At 50.7% G+C, this 13962-nt stretch overlaps 1 protein-coding gene across 3 annotated transcripts in view; it reads right to left on the reverse strand.

The window, feature by feature from the left end:
* Nucleotides 1-13962, reverse strand: part of Actn1 (actinin alpha 1) — a 94852-nt gene that overhangs the window by 18017 nt on the left and 62873 nt on the right. For all 3 annotated transcript variants that reach the window (XM_021202662.1, XM_021202663.2, XM_021202664.2), the window contains exons 4-8: nucleotides 13143-13229; nucleotides 11264-11351; nucleotides 10747-10825; nucleotides 7950-8031; nucleotides 6671-6756 (exon numbers count right to left, since the gene is read on the reverse strand). In XM_021202662.1, coding sequence (XP_021058321.1) covers nucleotides 6671-6756; nucleotides 7950-8031; nucleotides 10747-10825; nucleotides 11264-11351; nucleotides 13143-13229 — 422 coding nt within the window. The remainder of the gene's footprint in view (nucleotides 1-6670; nucleotides 6757-7949; nucleotides 8032-10746; nucleotides 10826-11263; nucleotides 11352-13142; nucleotides 13230-13962) is intronic.

Genomic DNA, 13962 nt, shown 5'->3' on the forward strand with positions numbered 1-13962 from the left:
TATGAGAAGGTAGATATGAACCCTGAGACCCTGGGACAGGTGACCGACAGATGATAAAGGACACCTGGTGTAAGAGAAAAGGCGGCAAAACTCAAATCTGGTTGATGAACAAAAAGGCCTTCTGTTATCACAAAATGAGACCCGGTGTGAGGAACTTCCCAAGAATGGGATGGAAAGACTATGACATGTGGCTTTTTCCGAGAAGAGTTTTTCAAAGAGGTAAATCCCATACCTGGTGGGTGAGTGTTCCGGGACACATAAGGGATGGGACAGAGCAAAAGTGTCCTAGAGCTCTCCCAAGGGAAACATCCAGAGTCTCTCATCCTACAGTGTGGGCGCTGGGACAGCTGGGACTCCAGGAGGAAAGCATGGGAGTGAACAGAGGGGACCTAAGAGTCACCTGGATAGGGACTCTGGGACTCCCCGCTCTCATGAAAGCAAGGTCTCCTCAGTCGTCCTCAACCCTGTCCTGGCGATGGCATGGCCTTTGTCACACAGATGCCCTGCTTGTCATCTTTCTTGAGAACCACTGAGCAACTGTGGCGAATAAGAAACCTTCGCTTCTCAGGAGCCTGCCCCAAAAGGCAGGATCCACAAAGAATGAAGACGTAAAGCACTAAGTCAGTCAGCTCCATGAAGCTGGCGGAGGTGATGATCTGCCTGGTGGTACCAAAACTACCTCTGCTGAAGTTAGGGCAGAGGACCACAGGCAACCAGGAGGTGCTACGGCTGCAGACACTGCCATTAACAAGTCATGGGTAGACCCCCCCATTGTAGATAAACAGACTGTCCCGGAACTTAAGGTTCTCCTGCCTCACACCCCAGAGTACAGGGATTACAGGTGTGCAGCACCATGCTGGCTTGCTGCTATAGTTTCTAATGTAATTAGAAATCAATCTCACCTTAAACGGGCTGTCCTCCAGATGTACCCTGAAATCCTGGGCTTGACAGCCATAAACTTGCACTTGTTTGCCAAGTTGGTAGGCTGAGTAAGGTCTAAGTTTGCGTCTTTTGGCTGGAACTTGCTCTGTAGACCAGGCTGGCCTGGAATTCAGAGATCCACCTGCCTCTGCCTCCTGAGTGCTGGAATTAAAGGTGTGCACCACCATTGACCAGCTAGATTCTGTACAATTCTGAGAGCTGTGCTCAGCAGACTTTAAAGCTTTGCTGCAGTCTGTGGACCATTCCACGGCCAAAGACGACTACGTTGGATAAAATCTGGGAAGACTTCCACCTGGAACTCCTGGAGGCTTTTTGCAAGGATCTAACTGCCCCCCTTTTAAGATTTTATTTATTTATTATATGTAAGTACACTGTAGCTGTCTTCAGACACTCCAGAAGAGGGAATCAGATCTCATTAAGGATGGTTGTGAGCCACCATGTGGTTGCTGGGATTTGAACTCTGCACCTTTGGAAGAGCAGTGGGGTGCTCTTATCTGCTAAGCCATCTCACCAGCCCAGGATCTAACCCTTTTACAGACAAAGCCCACATCCTGGCCTGGTCTTTTTGGGCTAGTCTCATCAGGAGAGAGAGCCTGAGGCCTCCACCATCAGGCTAGAAGGTCCTTCCTGCCTTTGGTGAAGCCAAGCCAACAGAACGCAAGAGTGCTTTCTTTATAAAGGATCAGTCTATGAACATTTGTGGGTCACCTTTAGGGACAACAGTCCTCTGACCTTGGAGAAGCAGGTTCTTGGAAGACAAGAGACTGGCCTCAGAACACTGGTTCTCCACATCCTCGGCAACCCTGAATAAGCCTTCCAGGGGCATAGGTGGCCTCCTTATGAAGGGAGGCTTGTCACTACCAACCAACCTCAGTCAAAGAGGTGAGACAAGTCAGCTCAGCTGGCCCTGCAGCCCTCACTCATGGAATGAAGGGAATCAGACTGCAGATGGCAACAGCAGCCATCCCAAACATCTGGCTTCCCCTCCTCAAAGCTACAAGAAGCCCATGGCGTGGTGGGAGCTGGGGTTGTGTGTTTGGGGGGGCAACAGCAGCACCAGGGAGGGACTTGGTCCAGGAGAGGAAAGAAATGGACCTGAGAGAAAGATGGAGATGGAAGCGACCTCAGAGGAAAACTCAGGCTGGCTTCTGACTTTGGGTTTTCTGTGATGGAATGGGCTGTTCTCAAACCCATGCACGAACCAGGCTGCCCAAGTCTTTCCAGATGACAGACTGCTTGAGATAATATGCAAGCAAGCATAGATGCCAATGAGCTGAGAAAACACTCCAGAGGAAGGGGCCAAGTGTGCATTTTCAGTCTCTGTGACCACTTTTCAACCGTACTATGCATTCAACTTAACATACAAATTACTTGTTTACACAGGGCTTCTCTATGTGGCCCTGGCTGTTCTAGAACTTGCTATGTCGACCAGGTTGCTCTTGAGCTCACAGAGCTCCTCCTGCCTCTCTGCCTCCCAAGTGCTGGCCTTAGAGACATGTAGAGCCACACCTGGCCACACAACATTTAATTTTATATTATAATTGTTTTCAAAGCCATGAGCCATTGTTCTTAGAGACTTAGCTATCCCATGCCAAACTTCCACCCTGATAATCAGAGTGCCAAGTCACTTGAGACAGGTCCGTCTATAGAGAGGCTGTCATCAATTAAAGTGTTTTCAAATATTCAAACTAGGCCAAGTGACATACCAGGGCTCCATCACCCACAGTCCGTATGTATGACTACGGCAGGGGTCTCCTTGTCGATGCTTGTAGTAAATTTCCCTAATTCTAGCTTGAATTGCCTTTCCATCCTCCCTAGTCTGCCACTAACTACTACTGCCTAGTCTACCTCCCCCCCCTGCTTAATGTACTGCCCCTCCTCTGGGTTTGCTAAGCCCAGCATATCATAGCCCCCCAGAAAGGAGCTTCCCCAAGACAAGCAGGCTGGGATAGGTTTGGGGACACATATCTGTCCCTCTACCTGGGCCTCAATTTCTCCAGAACTCCCCATTCAATAGTGACCTAGCAGTGCCGGCTCCCTCCCCTCTCACACCTCCAAGCTTCTGCCTTAGCTGTGCTGACCTTTGCCACCACTGTTAGTAACTCCTTAGTGATGGTCTCTGCCCTTCCCTAGTGGTACCCAAGCCTTTCCTGGGAGCACCTAATCTCAATGTAAGCCTCCAGGCTCCAAGCCGAGGCTCACTGAAAGCATCCCGCAGCCCCACGGCTGGCTCTTCTGCACAGACCTGGTGCCATGCAAGCCCAGCCCTGAGCACTGCCTCAGATAGCGTCTGTGAACTGGAATACTTGTTGTCCCTTAGAAGGTTTACACTAGTGGAGCGAGTGATTGATGGACAGGTGAATGGATGCAGGCAGCTCCACCTGCCCCTAAACAACCAGAAATACCCGCATCAAATCAAGTCTTCCCATTCAAGAGCCAGTCCTAGAAATAGCTCCCAAGAGACCCCCCACAGCACTAGCAGCAGAAATAAAACCCTGACAAAGAAAACAATGTTCTCCACCCATTCTTAAACCTGAGCAGGGAAGGAAAGCAAGGAATCAGAACCCAAACCGGCCTGCCAAACCGCAGTGGATCCTCACCCAGCTGTGCCCACCATATGCTTGCACGCCAATGTACACAGACACTTGCACACGGCTATTAGCGGGGATCTTTCTACTTCTATTATGTCTGACTAGCCAGGGAAAGGTGTGAAGAGGAGGGCGGGCCATGGATATAGCTCTGGAAGGTGTTTGTCACGGCGACTAGGCACAGAGGGAGTCAAGACAAGAGTGTGAGATGCAGAAAGGCTCCTTCGTCTCCTCCCCTCCCTCCAGAGCTATCCTTCCTAGGCGGGCACTGCCAGATGAGTTTGGTTGAGGTCTCTGACCAGGAGACCCGAGGATCCAACAGGGCACCCCACACTCTGCCACACTGTCTGTGCTCCCACTCTGAGATATGGACAAAAGCATGAAATGGTTGCAACAGGGATGAAGAAAGGGAAGAGAGCATTGGGGGGGGGGGAGGATTTCAGAGGAAAAGCCACAAAAATCCCACACTCTCCCCACCACACACAGGAGATATACACTTCCCTTCCATGCCATGCATCTGTGCATGCACATGTACACACACACAAGTGCACACACACATATACAACCCTCCCCCCTTCCTGAGCATTATCATCCACCAGGCCACAGAGAAGGCATCAAAGACAGGCAAAGCCAGTGTCAGCAGGCATGGAGCCCTGGGCAGAATCCTTAAAAGCAAAGGGCCATAAAAAAGGAGGATCGGGATAGTTGGACGGAGGGGAGAGGCCACCTCAAGTCAGCCTGGCCGGGCACTCTGTGTGGTTAGCAGGCTGAGTGTAAACACCCCAACCAAGGCAAGCAGAGAGGCTGCTTATAGCTGGCCTGAGAGGTGGGGGGCAGGGTTCAGGAGAGGTCAGCGGGAGAGCAGCAGAGGTGGGGGGACAGAGGGAGAGTTGGGGGGCCAGCAGGGAGGATCCCTTGGAAGCTGGAGGCTGGCCCCTGAGGAGCCAACAGGAAGGGCTGCGTCCTCTGCAGTCAGTAGAAAGGCAGGTCCAGGTGCCCATCCGCTGGGTACCAGGGCTGCTGCCAGCTCATCTGGTTGTCTTTGGGCAATTTTTAGAGGTGCCTTTTCCTAAAGGTATTTCTTTGAGAGAGAGAGAGAAGGGGGTGGGGCACACTGATTTGTTTAGAAGACATTTTTACTGCTGGACATGAAGCTTAGTGGTAGAATGCTTATCTAGCAAGCACAAGGCCCTGGGTTCAACCCCAGCACCAACATGAAGTGTGTGTGTGTGGGGGAAGGCATATGGTGGTGGCGCACGCCTTTAACCCCAGCACTCGGGAGGCAGAGGCAGGTGGATCTCTGTGAGTTCAAGGTCAGCCTGGTCTACACATTGAGTTCTAGAACAGCCAAGGCTACACAAAGAATCCCTGTCTTGAAAAACAAAAAACAAACAAAAACCAAAACAAAAAAAAAACAAAAAAAAAACAAAAAAAAAAACAACAAAAAAGACCAATGGAGGGGAAAAGAAAGAAAAAACAAGAAAAGAAAAAAGAATACCTTCCCTGTTCCTTGCAGGGTAGTTTTAGTAATGAATGCCCAAAGCTCCACAGTCTATGGCACCCAAGTCGTATTCTTATATTGTTTGCAACTATCCATGAAAGGTCTGGCTGGCAAGCAGCATGCAGGACTCTGGCCCGGACATCAGGGAGGAGACAGAAGACTTCTCCCTGCCCTGGCTGCTGCCTAGATTGATGGCCTTGGTCAGGCAGGAAGAAAGGAGGCTCAGAAGTGACAGGGATCATGGGTATTTAAGGGAATGGCTTAGGATTCAGGCTCTGACAGCTTGTCTGCCTTCCCCTGGGGGGGGGGGTCCACTATCCCCAGAGTTCACCGAGACACAAAGGAAGGCCGCCAGGAGCCTGGGCTTCTCTGCCATCCCTAAGTGTGCTTGTCAGGGTTCTGAGAGTCCTGTCCCCCGTGGGGACGGGTGAATTAACTAACCCTCTCTCCCTCGGGAACTACTGCTGCTGTCCTTAAATGGGGGACAGGATGGGCCAAAGGGCAGCAGGGAGAGTGGGCGAGGCCAAGGGCGAGCTCACCTTCTGCACACCGAGAAGGCGTGGCAGTGACATGAAACATTAGGTCACATGGCCTTCCCCTCCGGCCTTAGCGTGCCTACACATCTGCACAGAGAAGGAGAAGAGGTTGAGGAGAGAATAGAGCAGTACAGAGCAAACTCGAACAGCAGCGGACGGAGAGCACGAGACAGAAGGGGAGGGCGCAGGAGGAGAGGAGCGGGCCAGAAGGGACAGTGAGCAGACAGGGAAATGAGCAAGGGAGGTGGGGTGGGGGCGGAGCCTCCCATCATGCACTTCCGACAGGTCACTCAGATCATGAGGAACACGCGGCAGGCCTAGGGACCAAAGCCGTGAAGGTTTCTGTGGTTCACAGCCATGTGCTGCTTCTGGGAAGGATATCTGCTGCCCCAGGTAAGCATGGTAGTGAGTGACAACTTCGGGTTTTCCAGTGCCCGCAGCAGGGACCGGGCTCTGGTGTATTACAGAACCATACGACCTGGCTTTACCCTCTGCCTCCCAGAACATTCTGGACCAGGGTACCAGAAGGGGCCTCACTGCTGCTTACATCCTCTCCCCTCCTTCCACAGGCCATGCTGTGTAAGAACACAGTGGACAGTGCCCACATGGGGGTCCCAGGCAGGATAAGGTTCAGGGCTGGAGACAGACTTGTTAAATCGTGTGCCTGAGGGGGACGGTATATGGCACCTTTGCAAACTGGGTAAGTGAAGAGAGGAAGTGTATGACAGCCCAACGGAAGCCCCAGTACTGTCAAGCCTGTCAATCCCTCAGGGGTGGGACATTGGCTTACGGCCTCCGGCAGCCAGGACCCACTGATCTCTCACACACCCCACCCTTCTGCCTGGGTTATGTAGCTGGTTCCAAAGGACTAGCGCTTTATGTTTTCAGTACTGAGAGATGGTAAGAGACAGCAGAAATGCAGTTACGGAGGAGGCAAACAAGACCTCTTCAGAAACACAGCTTACTACCCACAAGACCAGAACCAGGCCGTCCAGATCCCTGCACTGGGACATGGAGGGATGGGAGGGGGAAAGGGAGTGGGAGCATGGCTAGGATCTGGCATGAGGTGTGCTGGGTGTAGAAGGAGCAGGGGCCCCAGGTACCTTCTGGGCTCCAGAGAAGGCATGGTAGAAGCTAGACACATAAGTCATAATGGCTTTCTCATCTGGCCGGGCAGTTCCGACGATGTCTGTAGAGAGACAGAGAAACAGCTGCAGTTAAAGCTACCTTAGTGAGCACACAGCACATCTCTCAAGGGGGGCGGCATGTTGTGAAGTGACCTTGCCAAAAGGTCCATCCTGCATCTAGCCAGCTTTCAGAGTCAACTTCCAGTAACAGGAACATGGGTCACAGAAGCATGGATGATCTGATACCCCAGGAGGTGAGCAAGGCTACCCTACCTGGAAGCTCTCCTCCAATCACAAGGTCGAGGGCATCAATAGAAGGGGTTAAAGGAAGGAGGATGTGGCCTATAGAGCTCACCACCCAAGTATATGCACAGGCACAGCCAACCCACACTCAGTGGCCATTTTAAACTAGGGGACTCTGGTCATGCACATGACATGACAAGAATATATTGGAATCACTGTCATATTTGCTAGACGTGAAACTGTTTTTGTTGGTTTGTTTTTTGAGACAGTCTCACTTATAGAACCCAGGTTGGCCTCAGATTCATGATCCTCCTCCTGTCTCAACCCCTGAGTGCTGAGATTACAGGTACGCTGTAATCACTACATCTGGTCTGTAGAAAGTATTTTAATTACATTCAAAAATACCTGTTATCTTTAAGGCATGTACTCAGAAGCAGGTAGCAGTGACATGAGATTTAGTACAGGCCAACAAAGACAGAAAAAGAGCCCAGAAAAAAAAAAAATAAGGTGTGATGGAATGTCAAAAGCCCTCCTGGAATGGTGGGTGTTATACCATCGTATGCTTCTGTTCATGTTTGGAATCTTCTTGAAGAAATTGTCAAATATAAAGGGTTATCAGGAGAACAGAGCTGGGGGCAATCTTGGACAATCCCCCTGCCCCCAACACTCCCCACCCTAGACTCTTCTTCAGCTCCTCACTGTGGGGGTTGAGACATGTAGAAGGCACATGAGCATTAGGACTAAGGAGAGCTCAAGGGACAGTGGCCATGGTTCCTGCTTCTTCAAAGGGCAAGGACGGAGCAGGAAGGCCTACCTTCCCTTCCCCAGAAAAACGTGCTCTGTGCTGCTAGCATGCTATCAGCTAGTGCCCCTTCCTCTGAACCATACAGAATCCCGGGCAGGGGAGTGATGCCAGGCTCTTCAAGCTGAGGTCCCAGCAGACAGACCCACTCCCTTCATGCAACGGCTGGGGGTGGGAGTGGGGGGATGGGCAATGGAGAAAGCCCCTTACCTTCAGCGTCCAGCATCTTAGGGATGTCCAGGAACCTCTCTGCCACATCAAAGGCCGTGTTCAGGTTTGTGAGTGGATCATCCTAAAGGAGAAAAGCACAAAGTGAGCCTACAGAGAGTCACAGGTCACAGTACATCGCAGCTGGGAGGGGGAGGGGCAGGTGGTGTGTGTGTGTGTGTGTGTGTGTGTGNGTGTGTGTGTGTGTGTGTGTGTGTGAGAGAGAGAGAGAGAGAGAGAGAGAGAGAGAGAGAGAGAGAGACTGAGATTCTACCAGCCCTTCTCAGGTTCTGGGTAAGAAAGGGTGACTTCAAGGCCTTTTTTAGGAGCCACTAGTTAGAGGTTTGAAACATTCTCTTTCCCCATCATGCTTCAGTATGGAAATGGGGTAAAAACATAGGCCTGATGTTAGAGTTGGAGTAGAAAAGAACTAAGAAGTGGGATTGCGAACCATCAGTTCTGGCAGGAGACATGTGTAAAGGACTCAGACTTAGTTTCTCCATCCCACCCGTATGAACTCAATAGTTGGGATATGTGTTCTTAACTCGTAAAGATTGGTGAGAAGTTGAAGCTGACCCACCATGGATTCCCATGTGTTGGGTTATTCTAAGTAGCTATGGCATTTTTAGTGCCTTTTCTCAAAAGTTAAATGGAAGGGGTGGCAAAGGATGTTGGGGACTCTGGGATCCCTGCAGCCCGGAGTGTACTTCAAACATGGAGTCAAAGTAAAATGGAGTTAGGCGTTTCCTCAGCCCAGCAGGCCACACTGCTCAGTCAGTCTCATAAGATGGTGTGGCTGCTGTGGAGGATGGCATGGAGGGTCCTCAAAAAGTTATAGTCCTGCATAAGGCTCAGGGAATATTGTGACGGGGGGGGGGGGAGGTTGTGAGAGCCAAAATGTTGACTGTAAGACTGCAGCATCCTATAAATGCTGGAAGATACTCCCGTGACCTGAACCTCGCTACAATGTCTGCCTATATGGGACCTGAACAACGGTAACGCAAGCAGACATGCTAACTTAGAAGCGGGGAGAGACTCGACCCTACACAAAGAACTGCGGGCGGCTAAGGGACAATGAGGGCTGGAGAAACAGCCTGCGCCTGGGAAGAGAACAGCAAGTAGTTATCAAATACCACATGGTCAGCCCCAAAGACAGAATCCTACAGGTAACATACGGACTGAGCAGCTTATATTTACATACTTAGGAATACACACACACACACACACACACACACACAACCAACTCCTACCAGCAGCAACAACAATAACTAAAGAAAACAACAACAACAATAATGAAAGAAAAGGTGGCCATGATTTTGAAAGAGCAAAAAAGGACAGGGGGCGATTCATGGGAGGATTTAGAGGAGGAAGAGAGAAATGATGTACTTATATGGGAATCCCACTGGATCCAGTGGTCCTCGGGATTCTGAGAGGCACCCAAAGAATTGAAACCGAGGTGAGAGAGAGAGAGAGAGAGAGAGAGAGAGAGAGAGAGAGAGAGAGAGAGAGAGAGAGAATGTGTGCACTGGAATTCAGGGCAGCCTCGCTCATGGGTCAGAAAGTGGAAGCCAGGAGCTCTCCAATATGCTCGTGACATATGGGACAGTCTGTGACATTAACGGGACATTCTCCCCCATGCCAAAGCAGCTGAGCTGGTAGGCTGGAACTCACTTCTCCCTTAGAGGGTGACATGAGAACAGGGCAGGCCTCAGGCTCCTCCCCATCAGGGTGGGGATGGTTTGAGGGTGGGAATCTGCTCTTTGCACCTCTCACAAAAATCTTTTATTTTTTTTTTTTCTACCCTAAAACCAGAGGCCCTGCCACTGCCACCAGTTGCCTGGGTAGGAGCCATCAGGGCTTTTCTGGTTCCTGGTTAGCAAGAAGCCCCAGGGCACAGATATGTCTGCACAAGGTGGTAGGCTAGACCCTGCCCTTGGGTACCCTGGGGAAAGGGGGGAAACAGACTTGTCCATTCGAGAAGACCACCTGCCAAGAGGGCTATGCAGCAACAGGTTCCATTTTCATTCCATTCCAGATCAATGTACAGCTGGGCAGAGCTCATGACACCAGCTTCATGGTAGAGAAAATAGTTCAGGACAGACCTCACCGAGGTGTCTAGGTCAGTGCCCACTGGCCAGCTTGAACACTCACAACCGTCATGAGTTTACAACAGCCTCACCTCCTCACCCCTCAACATACACATCTCACACGAGACAATCATCAAGTGAGATGACACCCAGATAGAAACGAAGGTTACATAAATGGCACACGACTTCAGTCCCAGATACTTGGGAGGTTGAGGGTGACTTCAGTCCAGGAGTTGGAGACCAGCCTGAGCAATCACCAGCTCAAAAGCATAAATAAAACTGAGGGGGCAACACAAGAAATCAAACCTGCAGTGCCTGCCTGCCTGTGACACAGGGACACAGGAACTGAATGCTTTACATCATGAATTAATACGGTTACCATATGACACCAGAAATAAGGGAAAGGAGAAATGTCACCTTGCACACCATTGCTCAAACACGGCCACCTCAATGCTGGTGGTAGCTTTCTCGGTGGGCTATATACGTGCAAAGGGATCCGGGATGTGCACGCTGGGTAACGAACAGAACAAGCGTTTTCCTGCTTGCTTCTGGATGGGGCTCAGTCTAGCTGGTCCATAAGACCAACAACTTTCAGGCTGGACACTGGGGTCCCAGAAGTGGTCCTGTCCTGCCTTCCCTCAGCTTGTCTCCACCCACTCGGGACCAGTCATCGAGCAAGAGAGGACAGCATGAGATCAAGTGAGCACAAGTACCTTTCGAAGCTTTCCATAGTCGATCAACTCAGGCCGGTGTCGGTGGATCAAGGCACAGAAACCAAGACCATCCTTCCAACTGTCCGGGGAGAGACAGAGGGGGAACAAGACTTCTGATGTTTATTATGCAATCCTTTGAAGTAGGATTTAGAAGATGGGGATGGGAAGGGAGACTTCTGCCTGCCACATTCCCAGGGATCAGGGTCAAGGTTTTTTGAGTGGTTGGCAAGTCGAGATGAACCCACCACACTAAAGCCCATAGCCTTAGCCCGTTGATCTGGAACCCTGGGCTTCCTGACACAACCTTGGGGGTCTTGCCAGTGTCACAAATATCAACAGAGGTGTGATGGGCAGCAGTCAGGTCCAAGACACCACGGGGAGGGATGGCAGATTCAAAGGGACATACCCTTCCCAAGAAGAACACCCCCCCCCAACTGTCTCCCAACCAAGGGAGGGGCAGGGGAGGCCCTGTGGAGACAGGCCAGCCTCCATGTGAGCCCCTGGCTGCAGCACTTACCTGATGTGGAAGTTTTGGATGTTGACATTTTTATATGGGGCCGTCTTCCTCTGACACCACAGGAGTAACCCTTCTTTAGCTGATGTCTCTGTGGAAAGGGGGTAGAGGGAGGAGGTCAGTGGGCTGGTCCAGGGGAGGGAGGACACCGCTCATAAGGGGCCCTACAGGAACCTCAAGAGCTCAATTCCATTGTTACAAGGCGGGAGGGTCTACGCCACCGGGTGTATTTGTTGGGCCAAGTTGGAAAAGTTATTTAAGAAACAAAAAAAGGTAAGCCACTCACACCATAGACTAAAAATGTCTAGACAGCCGCAGCTTTCTGAGGCTATCTGCCTCACTCCCTCCTACTCAAGAGATGACTGTAATATAAGGTAAGTCAGCAACTGGTGGCTGTCTCAAGGACGGCTGTAAGCATCCATGAAACTTACATGACCAGAAGCCCCTTGACAGGGAGAGCATGGAGAACCAGGAAGAAAGGATTCCTGTCCAGGCTCATCTGACGTAAGGCTTCTTCCTGTTACAGCACTGATCTAGCTCTGATGCCCTTTCATATGCGGATCGGACAGGTATCTGAAAAGCCAGGCATGGGATGGGATGGTGAACTCCCGGCTCCAGGGCTGCAGACTGCACTGCCCCCGTGTGTTCAGATCTGTGAACTGCAGGTGGTGGCCTTTACTGCGAGCGGTGTTCCTGAGTGACCTCACATATTTAATTTATAAAACGGACTTTAAAATAACGCTAAAGAATCAGCACAAAGGTTATAATTATTCAAGTGCAGACAACCAATTGTAATATTGGCACGGGAGCCAGGTGTGATGCGGCACCCCTTTAATCCTAGCACTCTAGAGGCAGAGGCAGGTAGATCTCTGGGGGTTCAAGGGCAGCGTGGTCTACACAGCAGCTTCCAGGCTAACCAGAGGTACATGGTGAGATCCTGCCTTGAAATAAGTAATAATCTATTTATGAGTTGGCATGGGGCTGGAGAGGTGTCTCAGTGCCCCCTTGCAGGGAACCTGAGTTGGGTTCCCAGCACCCATGTTGGAATAGCTCACAGAATTGCCTATAACACCAGCTCCAGGAGCCAATGCGGCCTCTGAGGGCACCAGCACCCACCTGTATAACCACACACAGACATATGCATGTGCATATACATATAAAATAAATCTTCCCGGGACTGAAGAGATGGCTCCGTGGTTAAGAGTATTTGTTGCTCTTACAGGGTTCATGTTCAGTTGGCAGCACTCACACCTGAGAAGCTGACAACTGCAATTCCAGTGTCGGGAGATCCAATGCCCACTTCTGGACGCTGGGGCACAAGGCACGCACACGATATGCAGACACACATTCAGGTAAAAACACCCATACACATAAAAAAATTAAATCTGTATATTTTAAAAGCATTTTATCTCAATCTCATCGTTTAAAAGGGTGGGGCTTTTTTTGTAGGTAGATTTCATGTACATAGAAAACCCTGAACAGTACGTGATATAAGCAGAATATCAGGCACAAAGCTTTTTTAAAAAAAAGGCTGAGTAAGCAATACAGGAGAATTACTCTCTCATACCAGGGCAACCTGTGCACATCTGGAAGGTGGCCACCAGGGGGAGCAATAAACACATCAGTAGGCATGGGGCTCCCCTCACTTGCCTAAGTTCTGTTTCTTACCCTTTCCCACTAAGGGCCCAGGGAGGCTTTTAGACACTTAACCACAACAGCCTTGGCCTTCTCAAAGCCAGAAATGCCGCTGGGCTGACATACTTTTGGGGTTTATGTGAAATCATAGGAGGGAGTTCTGGATGAGCCCAGAGAGGAAGACTGGGTAGGGAAGGCAGGGGGGAGGAGAGAGTTTGAGAAGGGACAGAACAAAGCAGAAACCCACCTTCCACGGAGATGTCCTGGATGGCAAAACGGAGGATGATGGTCCAGATCATGCCCAGGGTCATCTTCACATTCCCGTCCACAATTTCTACAGAGAACAGCGGCAGGGCACGTTAGGTGGATGGATCGCGGCAAGACAGTGCGATGTCACGCCACTTAGACGTCAAACATCACGAACCGCCCGTATCCAGGAGGGAAAAAGATTACTGACGTATTCATTCATGTATGTATTTGTGCAAGGGATCAAACTCACACACCTCACACCCAGCACACACAGATCTCACTGCTCCTGAGCCACACCCAGCTCCACACAGACACTCTCATCGCCCAGGAGAGACGCTTATACTTGAGGTGTGAGGAAGGGACAGGTGATTCTCTTGAGACAGTGTGTTCATCCGAGAGGATGCTGCTGTACACCCTGAACCACAGTCACCCAGTCTGAGGATGGGAGGTGATGCGTGTCTAAGCCCTCACGTAGGTGGGGAGGGGTAGGTCAATGAAATGGGGTCTGTGAACAATCACAGCTCTCAAAATAGCCACTCCCGCAGAGGGCCGGCCGGAGGGAACAGAAAGCTACACGCGTCCATTTTAAGAGGTTCCATTTACAACCCTCTGATTGGTCAACCTCAAGATGCCCTAGGTTTTAAAATAGATTTTTGTTTTAAAACGCACTCAAGATGACAGCTCAGACACCCTGCTATATTTAGTACTTGCACTTTTCAGACCTTTCACGCAACAATTTTCCTATCACATTTTCCTTCCTTCCTTCCTTCCTTCCTTCCTCCCTCCCTCCCTCCCTCCCTCTCTCTCTCTCTCTCTCT

Source organism: Mus pahari, chromosome 7 (genome assembly GCF_900095145.1).
Source record: "Mus pahari chromosome 7, PAHARI_EIJ_v1.1, whole genome shotgun sequence".
NCBI lineage: Eukaryota > Metazoa > Chordata > Mammalia > Rodentia > Muridae > Mus > Mus pahari.